At 44.8% G+C, this 20,302-nt stretch overlaps 1 protein-coding gene across 1 annotated transcript in view; it reads left to right on the plus strand.

Moving 5' to 3' along the window:
- Positions 1-20,302, plus strand: part of PDE10A (phosphodiesterase 10A) — a 464,736-nt gene that overhangs the window by 252,408 nt on the left and 192,026 nt on the right. Inside the window, 1 exon segment of the mRNA XM_030198081.1 lies at positions 10,352-10,380. Coding sequence (XP_030053941.1) covers positions 10,352-10,380 — 29 coding nt within the window.

A 20,302-nucleotide genomic window follows, 5' to 3' on the forward strand; every position in this document is an offset into this window, starting at 1 on the left:
TGCTAGGAAGTTCTTTGTTTAATTTAGTGTCTAGCCAGTTTTCCCCATCTGGATGTTAGAGGTGCTAGTTCCTAGAACACTAGAGAGTATTGAGATTCTTGATGTTTAATTCTAAGTGGACAAGTCCTGTAGATGGGCATCATTTACTCTGATTGATGAACCTCTTGTGAACAAGGGAGCCATTGAAATCAGGCATGTCAGCACAAATAGTTACATGGTGTTAAAAGACTTTGGTCAGTCATGTACAGCAGCAAGTTTGCATGAGGGAGACTCCTTTCTACAAGTGCTTCAGGCTAAAGGAAATGGCACACCAAAATGAATGAAAAGCAGAAGCTTTTGAAAGCATTAGCATGTGTTTGACTAGAAGGCCAAGACCAATAGAATTGTTGACTTATAAATTATACATGCATTAAACTAATTGCCCTGGAGGGAGAAGAATAATTTAAGCATGTCTATTGATGTAGTACTGTTCACAGATTGAAAGGTAGTATTTTTGCAAACAGACAATCTGTAAGCCACAGAATTTGAAAAAAAATGAAATGTGTTTATTCTTGCCAACCCAATGGATGTTGGAAAGAAATTATAGAAGAGGTTGACAGTGTCTGTCTGTGGGCAAAATAACTTCCTAAAATTCAACAGAATGGGTCCAAATTTGGTGTGTAAATGGTGGGGTGGGGGAGGTAGAAACTAGAGAAAATACACAAGTTGAGAATGGTCCAGATTGGACCAAGGGTTCCAGAGAAATAAGCTCTGTGGGGAAAGCAGTTCCAGTTTCTGCAGCATAGAAACTTTGACAAACGGAAACACAGCAGTTAGGGAATTATTCTTTTCAAACTGCCTCTGTTCTCTTTACTCTTCCAGTCACAGACAAGCAGAGAACCAGCGCATACCCAGATGTGCACACACATTCCATGAACAAAGTGCAGCACTTAAACCAATGCTTGGGCACTATTCAAAATGTACATTATCATCAGAAAAAGGATGAGAGGCCTTCAGTATTGTGATATAATTAAAGCAGTATCCAAAGCTGCTTAATTACTGCTGCACTGGATTGCTAGAACACCAGTGAACTGTGTTTGTGTGCCAAGGCCAAAGTCAGGAGTTGACTCGGCTTCAAAGACTGGCTGTGCAGAGATTACCACCAAGAATGGTTTGGTAGCTGATTTACGGCTTCCCTAAGACTGAACATCCGGTTGCCTTTCAGGGCAGGGGCACAAACTGAACCCTGATAATAGAGGCTCACTAGAATAGCTGAGCTCTGAAGAGGATCCACGTGATCACCATCTACAGAGGACACTACAGACTACTGCAGATGAGACAAACTGTTATTCCTCTATTGCTCATGGTTAGTGAATGGTCTTTGCTTGTGAAGGACTTGTTGTCTCAGGATCTGTAGTCATTAGCCTAACTTTGTTGCTAAGTTGGTAATTTCTTCTCTGGATAATGTGGTAGTGTTGTAATCCTATATCTATATCTATCTATCTATCTATCTATCTATCTATCTATCTATCTATCTATCTATCTATCTATCTATATAGAGTGGAATCTTTAGTATTTGTTGCATAATATATTTTTGTATTTACTTGCCATAATTGCTATTATATAATAACTAATACATATTTCCAACCACATTATTCCTTCATTGGTGACTGCCTAGCTAGGACCCCCAGGGGCAACATTTAGGTACTCTCATACCTCTAACCGAAACGAGTCCATCTGAGTGGTTACTTGTCATACTAGTACTGCCTACAGGCCATGCTATGTGGACTTGATTCGTTGTCTGGAAAGCAAACGGTTCATCTTCCTCTGAGTTACAAACTCCTCTGTCAGGGTCACATTCGGATGGAAGATCTCTCCTGCTTTGGTCTTACAGTCTTGTTCTTGAGTAGAGAGGTGTGGTAGCTGTGTTAGTCCACTTTTAAAGGTAATCAATAGAAATAAAACAAAATAAAACATGAAAAAGAAAATAAGATGATACCTTTTTTATTGGACATAACTTAGTACATTTCTTGATTAGCTTTCGAAGGTTGCCCTTCTTCGTCAGATCAGAAATAAGCAAATGTTGGTAGATGACAGTATATATAAGTGAATGGAAAGGAACAGTCAAAAATCAACTGACAATTTAACTGACCGTATTTCAATTTATGAGTACAAGAGGTGACGCCTCACGAAGCCCCCGGCTACACAATTTGAAAGCTCACAGGGGCTGGGCTGCTTCATCATCGGCAACCACCTCTACAAATTTTTACAAATTTTTCTCTTATTACTTTTCCTTTTACTTAGAAAATTCACTGTACATAGCACTTAGCTTTAATTCCAACTGGATTCCCAAGACGCTGTATATGACCAAGACCAACGGTGGCCAGCGTTTCGTTGCCTGCCTCAGGGTCACATGGTCTGCGTCAATTCTAAGGAACCTCAGCTTCAGCTGGCCCGCTGAAGCTGAGGTTCCTTAGAATTGATGCAGACCATGTGACCCTGAGGCAGGCAACGAAACGCTGGCCACCGTTGGTCTTGGTCATATACAGCGTCTTGGGAATCCAGTTGGAATTAAAGCTAAGTGCTATGTACAGTGAATTTTCTAAGTAAAAGGAAAAGTAATAAGAGAAAAATTTGTAAAAATTTGTAGAGGTGGTTGCCGATGATGAAGCAGCCCAGCCCCTGTGAGCTTTCAATTGTGTAGCCGGGGGCTTCGTGAGGCGTCACCTCTTGTACTCATAATGTAAATACGGTCAGTTAAATTGTCAGTTGATTTTTGACTGTTCCTTTCCATTAATTTATATTGTTGTTTGAACAGAAGTATTTGGAGGGATTATACCTTCATATTTTGTTTTAGTATATATAAGTGAGACATCAAAAGCATTTCAGTGACAATCTAACAGAGGTGGGGATGGAGGTGGATGGGTCTTGCTCTTCAGAGGCTGAAATGGAGAAGAAAGGATATGTTGATGATATCATTGCAACTTTACTTCTGCAAGAAAATGCTCAACTTTAGGCCGTTTATGCTCATGTCTAGTGAGTTTTAAAACGTGGTACTCCAAACGGGTGTGGTCTCTGATTCAGGCCTCTTTGCCACACATATTAGCCTTCTTGAGGATGGTGTTGTAACTTCTCATCCAGATGTGGTTCATTTCTTGAAGAGGCTGGTCATCTTAGGTCTCCTCTTTGTTGTCCTCTTCCCAAGTGGAACCTTAGCTAGGTTCATGGGCTTTAAAATAAAAGGCCCCCTTTGACCCTATAAAGCAGGCTACTCTGAAAGATTTTCCTGTCAAATCTGTCCTTCTAGTAAGCTGTTGCCTAGGCTCAGGGAGTTTGTTACAGGTGTTGATGGGCAGAGATCCGTTCCTTCCTTTCTTGATTCATTAGTGACTATTCGTACCTTTCCTTCTTGTCTTCCCGGAGTGGTTTCAGCTTTTCATCTTAGCCAGCCTCTTTTCCGCCCCTTTTAAAGAAGGGGAATGCAAGACAGATTTTCACTTGCTTAGTTGTCTTGATGTTCGTCGAGTGTTTCTTCTCGGTATCTTCAAGCTACCAGTGTTCTCAGGTGGTCCGGTCATTTTTTGTTCTATCTTTGGGCCTGAATCGGGGTCCTGCAGCATTTAAGGTGACTGTTTCTTGCTGGATTAAGGAGGATATTGCCTCTGCATACCTGTTCTTCCAGCAAGCAGCTACCGGCTTCTCTTTGAGCACATTCTGCTGTGGCCCAAGTGACTTCTTGGGCTGAATCGTTAGGGTTTTTTTTTTTTCCCCTCAAGGCATATGTAAAAGCAGCTACTTGATCCTCATTGCATACTTTTCCAAGCATTATTAGCTGGATGTTGTGCTCAGCAGGTTCTTCTTTCAGCTGTTCGGTCTCTCCGAGGGAGTTTCAGATTCCCAACCTACACGAGGACTGCTTTGCTACATCCCATAAATCTCTGGATTCATCTGCTGCAGGTGTTAAGAAAGGAGAAATGATGACTTACCTGATAATTTTCTTTCCTTTAACCACAGCGGATGAATCCAGAACTCCACCCTTCTTCAGTGCTATTTTCTCATTGTTTATTTATTTCACTGTTTAGGATAATGACTCATTTTGGTGTTCAGTTTTTCTACTATCCATGCTTCTCCTCTGTGAGAAAGGGGATATATTATACCTCTTTATGCCTTCTGCTTTATGAGAAATACTGACTAACCAAGGAGCATACCATCCTATAAGACAGAGATCAGTGCTGTCTATCTCCACCTGCTGGTAGATGGTCATAACCCACAAGTCTGTGGATTATTTCGCTGCAGTTAAAGGAAAGAACATTATCAGGTAAGTAATAATTTCTCCATCCTGAAACCTGACTTGTTGAGTACATCCTGAGGACTGGGTTTAGTACACCTGGGTTAGTTCAATAAATATAATCACTTTTATTTCTCTGTATCTGTCACGCTAGTGAGGAAAAGTGAGCCCTTGGGCCACTGCCAAGGAGCGGCAGCGGCTGGCAAATCACGACCAAACAGGAGGCAAGGCAGACCACATACAGACGGGCACAGGGCCGGACTGGAGCAGCTGGACTGGAACAGAAGCATTAAGCAGAAGCAGGAGAATAGTCCATGAAATCAAACGGAGTCTTATCGGCAGGCAGCAAAGCAGAAGGGAAACCAGGAACCAAACAGAGTCTATAGGCTGGCAACCATCAGTAGTAAACCAGGAATCCAGCAGGGACTTGGGCAGTCAGCAGTCCATAGAATAAACCAGGAAACTGCAGAGTCGTGGGCAGCCGCAAGACAGTAGAATCCACCAGGAAACAAGCAGCGTCTTGGCAGGCCGCAGACAGTAGATAAACCAGAAACCAGCAGGGTCAAAGCAGGTGGCGTACCTAGGGTAGTTGACACCCGGGGCCGGTCATTTTTAACACCCCCCCCCCCAATCCAGTACTAGGCATGCCGAGAATACAAAACACTCAGGACCTATAGAGCAATTCTACCATACCATAAGCAGTCATTTCTACGAGTCACACAAGGAAAAGGAAAGCATCTTAAACACTACAGAGAGCACTAGAACATCAATTCACCTATTGTAAAACGAAACCAGACAGAATAGTACAGATCGTAGATCCTGCACAGTCAGTGCCAACTGAAAGCCATGTCTTTTTCACAAACACAGATACACCCTAATCCACTATAGAATAAGTAATCATAAACTTTCTATTTAGACAAAAATTAAACTGAACCCCCAATGCCAGACTCTGCATACAATGCAACACCACAGAAACAGAAACTGTCCCCTAGTACTGTGCAAAATATAAGACAGCAGATGTAAATTTGAAAAAAAACTAACAAGTACCAATCACCACTTTACAAATTAACAAATAGAAATAAAACAAATATAGAAAGTAAAATAATACCATTTTATTGGACTAATACATTTAGCTTTCAGAGGCCAAAACCTCCGTCCTCGGGTCAGTACAGTATAGTGCTGTTACAGTATCCTATCCTGATCTGAGGAAGGGGGTTTTGTTCTCCGAAAGTTAGTCAAAATGTATTAAAATTAGTCCAATAAAAAGATGACCTTATTTACATGTTCTATTATAAACATTTAACACATCTACAATACTTTATCCTAAAGCAAAAAAAAACAAAAAAAATATATTTTATTTACAGTTTGTTGTCTCTGGTTTCTGCTTTCCTCATCTTCTTTTCACCCGTCTTCCTTCCATCCAGCATCTGTCTTCACTCTCTCTCTCTCTGCCAGCCAGTGTCCTGCCCTCTCTGCCGTCCCTTCCAGTCCACTGCCTGCCCTTTCTCTCTGCCCCTTCAATCCCCACTTGCCCTCCCTCTCCCATCCATCCAGGGTCTGCCCTCCCTCTCGCTCCCCCTTCCATCTAGGATCTGTCCCTCTCTCTCTCTGCCCCTTTTTTCAGCCCCCGTTCCAGCCCACTTCTCCCCTCTGAACAACCCCCACCCCAGTCCCCTTCTCCCCTCCCCTTCCTCCTGTCTGAGACCCCACCACAGTCCCCTTCTCTCCTCTGAACACCCCCCCCCATCCCCTTCTCCCCTCCCCTTCCTCTCCCCTCTGAGATCCCCACCCCAGTCCCCTTCTCCCCTCCCCTTTTCCCCCTGAACACCCCCACCCCAGTCCCTTCTCCCCTCACCCCTCCCCTGTCTGAGATCCCACCCAGTCGCCTTCTCCCCATCTGAACACCCCCACCCCAGTCCCCTTCTCCCCTCCCTTCCCATCTGAGACCCCCACCCCAGTCCCCTTCGCCCCACCCCAGTCCCCTTCGTCCCCTCCCCTTTCCCTCTGAGATCCCCACCCCAGTCCCTTCTTCTCCCTCCCCTGTCGAGACCCCCACCCCAGTCCCTTCTCCCTCCCCTTCTCCCCTCTGAGATCCCCACCCCATCCCCTTCTCCCTCCCCTGTGTGAGACCCCCACCCCAGTCCCCTTCTCCCCTCTGAACACCCCCACCCCAGTCCCTTTCGCCCCTCTCCTTCCCACCTCAGTCCGTTAAACCGGCAGAAGCAGCGTCGCAGGCAGCGCCTCGTGCCCTGCTTGTAAAAAAAAAAATCAAATCGCCTTCCTTCTCCTCGTCTTGACGTCTTGATGTCGACTCGGGCCTTCCAATCAAATTGATTGGAAGGCCCGAGTCGACGTCAAGACGTCAAGACGAGGAGGAGAAGGAAGGAAGGAGATTTGATTTTTTTTTTTTTACAAGCAGGGCGCGAGGCGCTGCCTGCGACGCTGCTTCGCCGGTTTTTTTAATGTGCGGCGCCACGGGAACGGCCACGGGAGGCGGCGGGAGCAGAGCACCCCCCACCCACTGGCACCCGGGGCGGACCGCCCCCACCGCCCCCCCCCCTTGGTACGCCACTGGGTCAAAGACAGGCAAAGCAAGCTTTCAGGGTAGGAACCGCAACAGACCAACAAGGACAAGAACACAACTGAAGACCCCTGTTGCCAAGGCAAAGTAGAAAGTTTCCAGGTGGTTAATAAAGGCAACATACAAGGGAGTTCACCAGGTAAGGGTACTGCTTAGTTCCAAAAATCCCAAGCCAGTCTGGAAGGCTGGAAAATCCGGACCGGACCGGCATGACGTCTGGAACATGGGAAACAGCAAACAGACAGTCCATCGCAGCCACTAGGTCTAAACACCAGGTGGCGAGATGCATGAGAGCCTGAAACATGGGCACAATCGTGACAGTACCTCCCCCTCAAGGCTCCTCCGGTCTCCACGGGTGAATCAGGTCTTCATTGGTAAGAATGATGAAACCTACGGAGGAGTTTCAAAACACGACCAGGGGTAGATGGGTGGAACTTGAACAGGAATCAGGACTGGAACCCAGAGTGAACTTAGCATCTTGACTGGACTCGGAACTCGACCTGGACTCAGCATCTTGGCTGATACTAACTGTATCTGATATCCTGAAATGACAATGTTAACAAATCTATGTAAGCCACATTGAGCCTGCAAATAGGTAGGGGAATGTGGGATACAAATGCAATAAATAATAACTGGAACTCGGCAGGCTCAGCATCTAGGCTGGAGCTGGAACTCGGCCTGGACTCAGCATCTGGAACTCGGCCTGGACTCAACATCTTGGCTAGAACTGGAACTTGGAGAAGACTCAGCATCTTGGCTGGAGCTGGAACTCGGCGTGGACTCAGCAGCTTGGCTGGAGCTGGAACTCGGCTGGGATTCAGCATCTTGGCTAGAACTGGAGAAGACTCAGCATCTTGGCTGGAACTGGAACTCGGCCTGGACTCAGCAGCTTGGCTGGAACTGGAACTCGGCTTGGCCTCAGCAGCTTGGCTGGAGCTGGAACTCGGCTTGCACAGCATCTTGGCTGGAATTGGGATGAAGAGTGGACTCAGCAAGAAGTGCCACTTGGACAGAACTCTGAGGCTTGGCTGGAAGCACCACTTGGACTGGACTCGGAAGCTCGGTTAGAAACGCCACTCGGACCGGACTCAGAGGCTTGGTTGGAAGCGCCACTCGGACCGGACTCAGAGGCTTGGCTGGAGGTGCCACTCGGACGCTAGAATCAGAAGCAATTCAGCGGGAAGCACCCCGCAGGCCTGACTCAGCAGTTAGGCTAAAAGTGCCCCTCAGGCTGGACTGCAGGTAAGCCTGGAGCTTGGGATTCTCAAGACGCTTTCTTTCAATGGCAGCCTCCAGAGTATCCCGCAGGGCTGAATAGGAGACAAGTAGGCGGCAGTATTCACAGAGCGGGGTCAAAGGGTCAATGGCAGAAACTGGGTTTTCAGCAATCATAAGCTCCCGGACACGCTTTCTCTCTGCTGCTGCTTCAGGAAGCTTCTTCAAGGCTCGATCAGACAAAAGTGTTCCACGATACTTATTAAGAGTCATGAAAGGATCAAAAACCATAATTAAACTGGAACCGAACTTCACCTGAGAAACAGGAGCTACACCCGGACGGTGACCCGGATTGCCAACAGGTGAAAAAATCCTAGGCTGGAAGGGTGATCTTGCCGAGCTCATGGCCTTGGCAATCTGTCACGCTAGTGAGGAAAAGTGAGCCCTTGGGCCACTGCCGAGAAGCAGCAGCGGCAGGCAAATCACCCAAACAGGAGGCAAGGCAGATGGGCACAGGCCGGACTGGAGCAGCTGGACTGGAACAGAAGCACTAAGCAGAAGCAGGAGAATAGTCCATGAATCAAACAGAGTCTTACCGGCAGGCAGCAAAGCAGAAGGGAAACCAGGAACCCAACAGAGTCTATAGGCTGGCGACCATCAGTAGTAAACCAGGAATCCAGCAGGGACTTGGGCAGGCAGCAGTCAGTAGAATAAACCAGGAAACAAGCAGCGTCTTGGACAGGCAGCAGACAGTAGAATAAACCAGGAAACTAGCAGGGTCAAAGACAGGCAAAGCAAGCTTTCAGGGTAGGAACCGCAACAGACCAACAAGGACAAGAACACAACTGAAGACCTCTGTTGCCAAGGCAAAGTAGAAAGTTTCCAGGTGGTTAATAAAGGAAACATACAAGGGAGTTCACCAGGTAAGGGTGCTGCTGAGCTCCAAAAATGCCAAGCCAGTCTGGAAGGCTGGAAAATCCGGACCGGACCGGTATGACTTCTAGAACATGGGAAACAGCATACAGACAGTCTATCGCAGCCACCAGGTCTAAACACCAGGTGGCGAGATGCATGAGAGCCTGAAACATGGGCACAATCGTGACAGTATCCAAGTGGGCTAATATGAAGATCCTATTAGTTATTTCATCAATATCTAGAAACCTATTACTGCTTGAATCTGACTTGGCTTTCAGAACTGCTTTGGCTATCCCCAGAAAATAGAGTACACAGAGCCAGGGGTGCATGATGATGTTATGACATTATACTAGCAATACTGCAAACTCCTTGTGCACAATGACCTCATCAAACTGAGTAAATGACCAATAATAGCCTGGGCGATAGTATAATATATACAGAAAATAGAGCTCAGCATGACTCAGATGAAGATCAGAGCAGATCTGAATTGCAAAATGAGATTGTGCCTTGGAAAAGATCCAGTTTAAACAGACTTTACCAAGGCATGAGTGAAATAGCTGCATATCTGTGAAACAAATGACTGACTGACCAGTTCCTTAACTGGTATTCTACATATGGTGGAGGAGTGGCCTAGTGGTTAGAGTGGTGGACTTTGGTCCTGGGGAACTGGGTTTGATTCCCACTGCAGGCACAGGCAGCTCCTTGTGACTCTGGGCAAGTCACTTAACCCTCCATTGCCCCAGGTACAAATAAGTACCTGTATATAATATGTAAGCCACATTGAACCTGCTATGAGTGGGAAAGTGCGGGGTACAAATGTAAGAAAAATTAAAATTTAATTAAAATAGAATGACCACCATATTGTGTCATACCATCACATTCCTTAATTTCTAGAAATTCTAAAGGGTGATTCTACAAGCTCATGAAGGATCAGCCATTAGTACATCTGGACCATTATTAACGCCTAGGATTATTTTTACTTCAGTTTAGAGCAGGGGTAGGCAACTCCAGTCCTCGAGAGCTGCAGGCAGGTCAGGTTTTCAGGATATTCACAATGAATATGCAGGAGATAGATTTGCAAGCACTGCCTCCGTGGTATGCAAATCTATCTCCTGCATATTCATTGTGGATATCCTGAAAACCTGACCTGCCTGCAGCTCTCGAGGACCGGAGTTGCCTACCCCTGGTTTAGAGTTATAAAAGCTGTTTAATTGTATGGTTCTCAGGGTATAAATAAATATGTGGAATATTTTGGTTAAAACTGTACAAAGACAGATGGATTATTTGTCAGCTTATTGAAAGGATGTAGCCTATCAGTTTTCATTCTAGAAGTTTCTGACCATGGCTAATTGTTTGTTTTTGTTTCCTCACAGATGATTCGACTCCTAAGGAAGTCAGCAGGGTAAGCATGCAAACAGTTCTCTTCCCCATCAGAAAAAGCTGGAGGTCTCTGTGGATAGAGCAATACACTTGAGATACTTAACCGTCTCCAGTCTATGTAACAGTTCATTCCCCTGAATGAAACAGACCTCCAGAGAAATTGTTACCGGATCTAATTGCCAAATTTCAGGGCAATTAAAGAAGAATTTTTTTTGTGTGTGTATTTGATTGTAATCTGTTGATGCTGTGCTTTTAACCAGTAAGATCATGGAGTTAATCCAAGGACTCTGATAGCTGGGAAAAAAAAAACACAAGCTCAGTTTTGAGTATAAGTGATGGTTGGCACCAGGGGAAGATACAGAAGGGAGATGAGAAAAGATTTCATTTGAAAACATGATGCAGTGCTGCTTCTGCATTTGTAGTGGTAATGGCAGAGATGCTCAGGACTCTTCCGAGGCAAGAACAGGTTTAAGTGATGAACCTGGAAACACAAAATGTAATAATTCAGACATATAGAAATAAAGGTTAGCTGGCAATTTAGTCATTTGTTAAAAACCCATATTGAGTGAAACTGGTGAAAACCGTTTGATGACAAATTGACTATATGTCACCATATTGTTTTGGCCCAACTTAAGTTTGTGACTTGCTTTCAAGAGTTAGGGTGTCAGTGCATTAGTACAGATGGAACTGTTGTCTTTGAGGTGATGGCAGGAGACTGGAGAGCCTTTTTTAAAAGAACGTCTTAGGATGTCAGTGCATTGGGTTGCTAGAGACAGTTCTTTTGACATTTTGTTTTGAACGATGGCAGCAGAGTTCCTAGTGTATGCAGAGATGTCTGAATTTGCTCATAGGGGGAATGGTGATGCTCTTAGAAAGTATGTTCTATCCTGTAGAATGTGAGCAATTGGTTCATTGCAAAGGTCCTCTCTTATTTTCCATTCAACAGGTTGGTCCACAGAAAAGCACTGTTCTAATTTGCTTAAAAAACAGGCTACATCAGTATTTCTCAACCCTCTCCTGGCGGCACACCTAACTGGTCTGATAATCCTAAAACACAGCTGGTTAAGTATTCCACCAGGAGAGAGTGGGAAACACTGGGCTACATACACAGACACATTCTCAGTGATAGTTAATGGTGATGGATAGACCAGATGGTCTTTTTCTAGTCTGCTGAGTTCTTTCCACACTGCTAAGGATACATACCAGCTGCCAGCCGCAGAGTGACCATCTGCAAGATTTCTTCTCATCCAGGACAGTTTTTCTTTGTTCTTTCTTTTGTGTTCCACCACGTTAGGTAGAGGTATTTTATTTATTTATTTCAATACATTTGTTATTCCGCCCTTTGAGCACTACATCAGAGTGGTTTACATATTAAATGTAATAATGGATTTAACAAAAACATAACAAAACAATTTACAAAAATAAAAACAAGAGGAGGGAATTCATAGAACAACAATAATAGTATGATAAAACATTGATTAGGGCATTTCATTTATTATGCCTTCTCTCATCTACCTTGATGCTCCTGTTCCCCATATGCAGACCGCCAGATTGTTAGTCTGGAATCTACAATGACTCCTGCCTTTTCAGGCTCAGATATCACAAGTTGTACAGCGTTCCTTTTACAAACTTCGACTAATTAGCTCTATTCAGTCCTTGATATACCCTCCTGCTCTGAATATATTGATACATTCTCTAGTAATTAGGTAGAGTGTAATTCTGCCTAGGCAAAGGAACACTGGGATCCCACGGTAAACAGGCAAGCAGTGAAAGGGAATGGGAAAATGACCAAGCTAGGAACAAACGAGGAGACTTCTAAAGATGAAACGTTTATTGGTGAAGACTCAACACAGCACTGTGTTTCAGCGGTTAGCCTGCTTCAGGAGTCTTCATATAGTGTATGTTAAATCACCAAAGGGTAAATAATCATGGATAAAAGTTGATTAAAAAAAATCTGCCCATTATTTTATTTCAGTACTGCCACCAGGTATCTGGTCCGAGGTAAAGCTGGAATTGATGGGCTGCGTGGTCCATGACATTAACATTGGGGCAAACCTAGCATGCTGGTCTCCCAGTCCAGCTCTGTGCTGGAGGCTGGAATTAAATTCCCATCATAGGTGTCCCTTGCCAAAGATCTGATCCTAGGTAGACATTTGCACTGCTGGTCCCAGGTAGGGGGGCCACATGTACTGATGTTGGCCACAATTTCCCTACTCTAAGCATTTCCCTGTCTGTTCCTGATAGCTTGCAGCAGGAGACCAGCCCCATAACCCCCCTTCACCCTGCAGCTCCACACACCCTTTTGGCAGACTACATAGAGCTCCTCAAAGTAAAGGTGTGTTGTCTCATACTAGCCATTTGGCTAGTACCAACCAGCAGGTGTGCATGGGTAGTGGCTAGTCCATTCTTTACTCTCAGTTCTGTATGCTTCCTTGTTCACAACGAATAAGGCTTAGGGCTTTGGAAGATGTGTAAACAGCTGCTTCCTATCTATATATTGACATATTTACAGCAAAGGTGGATATTGGAGGGGAGGGAAGGGAAACAAACCACCCTACTCTAAGCATTTCCCTGTCTGTTCCTGATAGCTTGCAGCAGGAGACCAGCCCCATAACCCCCCTTCACCCTGCAGCTCCACACCCTTTTGGCAGACTACATAGAGCTCCTCAAAGTAAAGGTGTGTTGTCTCGTACTAGCTATCCGGTTAGTAGCAACCAGCAGGTGTGCATGGGCAGTGGCTAGTCCATTCTTTACTCTCAGTTCTGCATGTTTCCTTGTCCACAACTAATAGGGCTGAGAGCTTTGGAAGATGTGCAAACAGCTGCTTCCTATCTATATATTGACATATTTATAGCAAAGGTGGATATTGGAGGGGAGGGAAGGGAAACAAACTACATACAGCTATGAGGAATATATACACGAGGAGGGAAAGGAACTGTTATATACATGTTTGTTCTCTCACAGTAGCAACCAGTCAGGTACTAACCAGCAGGTGTGCTTGGCCAGAGCAGAGACTAGAGTTTACTCCATGATCTGCAGGCCAAAGGGCAGAGGAATAGTGTAGGCATGAGTCAGGAGCCGCCTGTAGGGGAGGAAGAGCAGGAACAGTTACTGGAGGAAACCACACACCCCCTGTGGATTTTGCATATGGCCCTGTAGAGGGTGAGGAGCCTCACCTCAGAGCCTACCGAACATGAGGGGCAGGACAGGGATAAAGTTAAAAGAAGCTGGAATTCTGATGCTAGTGGGAGTGAGTTAATTTTTTAGGGAATTACAATACGTACATAAAATGGTCCACCTCAGCACTGGAAATGGATGAGCACATGGGCAAAGTTGAATGGGGTTTACCACACAAGTGGAGATGTGGAGGACTGGCACTAAACAATAGGAAATAAGAATACTTAGGTATTAATCAAATAAACCATCTATGTATAAAACAATCAATATAACAATGTTAAATAATGTGTAAATTTTTAAATTGTGCTCAGTCCATATCCATTACACCCATAGCGTCCCTAAGGAAAGCATGTGGTAGTGTTGTAGATGGAACCATCATAGCACACAGGGGGAACACAGATTGTGCTATGATGGTTCCATCTACAACACTACCACATGCTTTCCTTAGGGACGCTATGGGTGTAATGGATATGGACTTAGCACAATTTAAAAATGTACACATTATTTAACATTGTTATATTGATTGTTTTATACATAGAGGGTTTATTTGATTTATACCTAAGTATTCTTATTTTGTGTTAGAAATATAGGACTTAGGGAGTTTACTTGTAGTTTTCTTCCATTTGATTAGAGAGTTTACTAAACAATAGGAGCCAGTTCAAAAGAGATGTGAAGTGCAACACTAGAGAGAAGCCACCAAACTCTCCCTGTGAGAGTTTAGTGAGGGAAAAGGTTGAGATACAGAGGAAGGGATAGGCGTTTCTGTGGGAGCTAGCAGGTATGGCAAGGGCTTAAGGTGAGACACAGAGGAGGCAAGTCAGGAAATGTAAGTGTAAAAAAGGATGAGACTCTGGGGCAAACACACAAAGGTAACAAAGCATTCAGCAACTCTCCACTATTTCTCACACATTACCACTTCCACCTCTCCACTCTCCAAATCAGCAAAATCACAAATGGGTGTAAAAGCAGGTTTAACCTTACTCTAGATGCTTTTAAAGCAGGTCTAATTCTGGGCATTTTTCTTTTTGCCCCCAGGAAGTTATTTTGCTATCCATTATCAACCGTAAACTTTCATCACATAATACCTCCCGTGTCACACTCATGAAACGCCTCCTCTGGGAACATCTTTTTTTCGGCAGCAAGCATACTTGTGGATTCTTTTTGTGTTGGTTTGATTATATACTTTAGACGTTATGCTGCAAGAAATACATTTATCTGTCTGTTATGCCATTTTTTGAATGTTTTTCTGTTTCAAAAATGAGTCCCTAAACATTTTTCCCCAGCGTAAGACTTTGTTAGCAGTAGAGCAGATAGTTGATGTCAGTCTTTTTTTGACATTTCATAGGCCGCAGGGATCTGTCCTTGGGCCCCTTCTTTTCTCAATCTACACCTCTTCCCTGGGCTCACTGATCTCATCTCATGGTTTCCAGTATCATCTTTACGCTGATGACACCCAGCTGTATCTCTCCAGACCAGACATCACCGCGGAAACCCAGGCCAAGGTATCGGCCTGCTTATCCGACATAGCTGCATGGATGTCCAACCGCCACCTGAAACTGAACATGGCCAAGACCGAGCTTATCATCTTTCCACCTAAACCCACTTCTCCTCTTCCTCCGCTCTCGATCTCAGTTGATAACACCCTCATCCTCCCCGTCTCATCCGCCCGCAACCTCGGAGTCATCTTCGACTCCTCCCTCTCCTTCTATGCGCATATCCAGCAGACAGCCAAGACCTGTCGCTTCTTCCTCTTCAACATCAGCAAAATTCGCCCTTTCCTCTCTGAGCACACCACCCGAACTCTCATCCACGCTCTCATTACCTCTCGCCTTGACAACTACAACCTACTCCTCACTGGCCTCCCACTTAACCATCTATCCCCCCTTCAATCCATTCAGAACTCTGCTGCACGTCTTATATTTCGCCTGAACCATTATACTCATATCACCCCTCTCCTCAGGTCACTTCACTTGTTACAAGAAATGATTTATCTTGGGGGAAAGAGCTCTAGAGCACTCGCTACTGTTTATAATTTAAGAGCAGGTGCCGTATTTATAAGTTTAGGATATTAATTTCTCCACCAATCACCAAAGGTGATAATTGCAATAAATTAAATAAATTAAGTATATATAAAAGATACCATATACTCAGAACACAAAGAGACCATATTTTTAGCTTCAAAAAGGTTGATTTAATATACAATTGCACAAGAGAGGTAGGTTTTAAGAGATCTTTACAGATAATCTGTGCTTAAGTAAGGCAAGGTAGCAGGTCTAGATCAAAAGTTATGTTACTTACAAGTCCTTGTTACACAGTATGAACAGCATTAGGTAAGCACATGTTTGCAGGACAGGAGGGCTTCTGCAGTGAGTGGATTCCTGAGTTGCTTGCAGTTGAAGAGAATCTGACTCTCTTGGGAAACAGCTTTTGCTTTTATATCTTGCAAGCTGCAGGAGGATATGTCATGTGGATCTTTGTCCTGGTTTCCTGGTTTCCACATGACCCTTGGGCATTTGCAAAGCATTGTGGTATCTTGGTCTCATGTCTTATGACATCACAAGACTTGCTGTCTGGATCTTGCTGACAAATGGTCTTTTGATGTGAAAAGGCTTCCTGTTCAGTCTCTGGAGCAGATACACATTACAAGTCCTTCCTTTCTGCACATGTCTGAAAGCTGATGGGAGGGGCAGGTATACCTTTGACAAGCAAATGTCCTGTTTATGGTTTCCCCTCTGAAGTCTTTGTCTTTAATGGGTTCTCCAGACTTTCGGTCTCTTGGGTCTTTGGTTTTCAGAGATGTCCTGATGAGCGTCCAGGTACTCACCTTAGTCATGCTTTTGTTCAGTCCTTTTAGGTGGGAGGGCAGAGAGAGTTTTATTTCTCTTTGAAGCACAGTACCCTTTGTCTCTTAAATGTCCCCCAAAGGGAGAGGGAAGAGGGCTTTTGGAATGAAACTATTTTCTCTGCTGCAGTGTCAAATATATAAAAGCTGCACAAATATATTGGTGTATATATAATCCAGCAAAATATCATGCTACACATTTAATTCTGATGATTGGCTTATACCATAACACACTGGCTTCCGATCAGATACCGCATACAGTTCAAGCTTCTCCTTCTTACCTACAAATGCACTCAGTCTGCAGCCCCTCATTACCTCTCTACCCTCATCTCTCCTTACATTCCCGCCCAAAACCTCCGCTCACAGGACAAATCCCTCCTCTCAGTACCCTTCTCCACCACCGCCAACTCCAGGCTCCGCCCATTCTGCCTCGCCTCACCCTATGCTTGGAATAAACTTCCTGAGCCCTTACGCCAAGCCCCCTCCCTACCCATCTTCAAATCCTTACTCAAAGCCCACCTCTTCAATGTTGCTTTTGGCACCTAACCTTTATACCTTTCAGGAAATCCTGACTGCCCCAATCTGACGACCCCTACTTGACTGTTTGTACATTTGTCCATTAGATTGTAAGCTCTTTGAGCAGGGACTGTCCTTCTATGTTAAATTGTACAGCGCTTCGTAACCCTAGTAGCGCTTTAGAAATGTCAAATAGTAGTAGTAGTAGTAGTAATCGAGTCCATACTCAGATGCATGATGATGATCAGGGCATTTTAATGTGGGTAGATGGGTGTATGAGTGTGTAGTGGGGAGAGTGTTTTGGAGGCTGAGAGTGGATATGTCTGAGGATGTTTACATAGAGGGGCATAATCGAAAGGCGCCGGCCATCTCTATGGGCGGCCATCTCCGGCGCCACAAGTGGGCGGAGCCAACTGTATTTTCAAAAAAGATGGCCGGCCATCTTTTTCTTTGCTAATACGGTTGGGCCCGGCCAAATGTCAGAGTTTGCCGGGTTTGAGATGGCCGGCATCGGTTTTCGGCCATAATGGAAAAAAATGCCGGCGATCTCAAACCCGGCGAAATGCAAGGCATTTGGTCGTGGGAGGAGCCAGCATTTGTAATGCAGTGGCCCCCCTGACATGCCAGGACACCAACCGGGCACCCTAGGGGGCACTTCTAAAAATTAAAAAATAAAAATAGCTCCCAGGTGCATAGCTCCCTTCCCTTGGTTGTTTAGCCCCCCAAAACCCACTCCCCACAACTCTACACCATTACCATAGCCCTAAGGGGTGAAGGGGAGCATCTAGATGTGGGTACAGTGAGTTTGGTTTTTTTTTGGAGGGCTCAACATTTACCGCCACAAGTGTAACAGGTGGGGGGGGGGGGTGGACCTGGGTCCACTTGTCTGAAGTGCACTGCACCCACTAAAAACTGCTCCAGGGAGTTGCAAACTGTTATCAGGGAGCTGGGTATGACATTTGAGGCTGGCATAGAGGCTGGCAAAAAAATTTTTTTTTTGTTTTTTGTTTTGGGTGGGAAGGGGTTGGTGACCATTGGGGGAGTAAGGGGAGGTGATCCCCGATTCCCTCCGGTGGTCATCTGGTCAGATGGCGCACTTTTTTGAAGCTTGGTCATGACAAAGAAGGGGCCAAGTAAAGCTGGCAAAATGCTCGTCAAGCCTGGCTTTTTTTTTCCATTATAGGGTGAAGCCGGCCATCTCGTGAGTAAGCCCCCGTCCCACCCCTGTCCTGCCTTCACTACCCTACCGACACGCCCCCTTGATGTTTCTCTGGCTCCGCGACGGAAAGCAGTTGAACCCGGGCAAAATCGGCTTTCGATAATACCGATTTGGCAGGGTTCAGGAGATCGCCGGCCATCTCCCGATTGGTGTTGGAAGATGGCCGGTGATCACTTTTGAAAATGAGCTGGATAGTAACATAGTAAATGACGGCAGATAAAGAACGTGACTGTACATCCGGTCTAACCATCAAGACGTGCAAAGCCTTCCACTCTGTGCAGCTCACACTCCTTCATAATTAAACACTAGCATCAGAAACAGGGTAGTTGGCAGTTTGCCACAATGTTTGCCACAGAAAGACAGTTATATATGATGCAGTCTTGGAGGGTGGCTTTGTGTTTTGTACGCAGTATAGTCACATTCATTGTCAATTCATGATTAAAACAACAATCCAACGGTGGTGTTATCAACATTTTATATGCTAATTTAAACCTTAAGATGTGCCATCCCCTCCTCCCTGAGATACACACCTGCACATGTACCCCCGGATTCTATGTAGTATGCTTAAATTTAGGTACTGAAATTAATGCAGATTCTATAACACCACATATAACCTAATTGGCTTAACAAGCTAAAGAGCACTGATAACAAGCATTAATGAGCACTAATTGGCACTGATTAGAATTTAGACACAACTTGCTAAGCGTATTCTGTAACGATGTGCGCTGAACTAACACGCGGAGGCAAAAAGGGGCATGGTTATGGGTGGGGAAATGGGTGTTTCATGGGCATTCCAAAATTTATGCGGCTAGTTACAGAATATGGCCCAGTGCGCCGAAATCTACACACTGATATATGGATCACCTTAAAAAGAGATGATAGAACCTTTGTCCACATGGGTGTTATTTACAGACCTCCAACACAATCAGAGGAACTAGATAAAGATCTGATTACAGATATCCAAAAGTTGTGAAAGAAAAGAGAGGTGCTGTTGCTGGGAGATTTCAGTCTGCCAGAGGTAGAGTGGAAAGTTCTATCTGTAGAATCAGAAAGAAGTAGAGAGATTGAGAATGCTTTTCAGTGTGCTCTGCTTAGACAGATGGTGACGGAACCCACGAAGGAGGGAGCAACACTGGATCTGGTGCTCACAAATGGGGATAGTGTGTCAAATGTCCGAGTGGGTGCCCACCTGGTCAGCAGTGACCATCAAACAGTTTGGCTTGATATGACAGCTGAAGTGGAGGGCGGCCACTCAAAACTCAAAGTCCTGGATTTCAAGCATGCTGACTTTAGTAAAATGGGGAATACCTGAGGAAGGAGCTGATGGGCTGGGAGGACATACGAGGAACAGTGGTCCAGGCTAAAAGAAGCTATAAATATGGCCACAAACCTTTATGTAAGGAGAGTAAATAAAAGCAAGAGAAAAAGGAAACCGATATGGTTCTCCAAGCAAGTGGCTGAGAAAATAAAGGCTAAAGAGTTGGCGTTCATGAAATACAGAAAAGCTCAAGAAGAGGAACACAGAGAGGAATACTGGATGAAAGAAGCCAAGAGAGAGACACGTCTGGTGAAAGCGCAAGTGGAAGAACAAATGGCTAGAAATGTAAGGAGGGGTGACAAAAATTTCTTCAGGTATTTTAGTGAAAGGAGGAAGACTAAAAATGGAATTGTGAGACTGAAAGATGATGCGAACCACTATGTGGATAATGATGAAGAAAAAGCAAATGTGCTGAACAAAATACTTCTGTTTTCACTGAAGAAAATCCTGGAGAAGGACCATGATCGACTGGCAAAAGTACATATGAGAACAGAGTGGATATAGCACCTTTCACGGAAGAGAGTGTTTATGAACAACTTGAAAATCTAAAGGTGGACAAAGCCATGGGACCAGACGGTATCTGTCCCAGAATATTGAAGGAGCTCAGACAGGTTCTGGCAGGTTCTCTTAAAGATTTGTTTAATAAATCCTTGGAGACGGGAGAGGTTCCGTGGGATAGGAGAAGAGCGGATGTGGTCCCTCTTCACAAAAGTGGTGATAGGGAAGAAGCTGGAAACTACAGGCCGGTAAGCCTCACTTCAGTTATTGGAAAAGTAATGGAAGTGATGCTGAAGGAAAGGATAGTAAATTTCCTGGAAGCCAATACGTTGAAAGATCTGAGACAACATGGTTTACCAAAGGTAAATCATGCC

This window comes from Microcaecilia unicolor, chromosome 3 (genome assembly GCF_901765095.1).
Source record: "Microcaecilia unicolor chromosome 3, aMicUni1.1, whole genome shotgun sequence".
Lineage (NCBI taxonomy): Eukaryota > Metazoa > Chordata > Amphibia > Gymnophiona > Siphonopidae > Microcaecilia > Microcaecilia unicolor.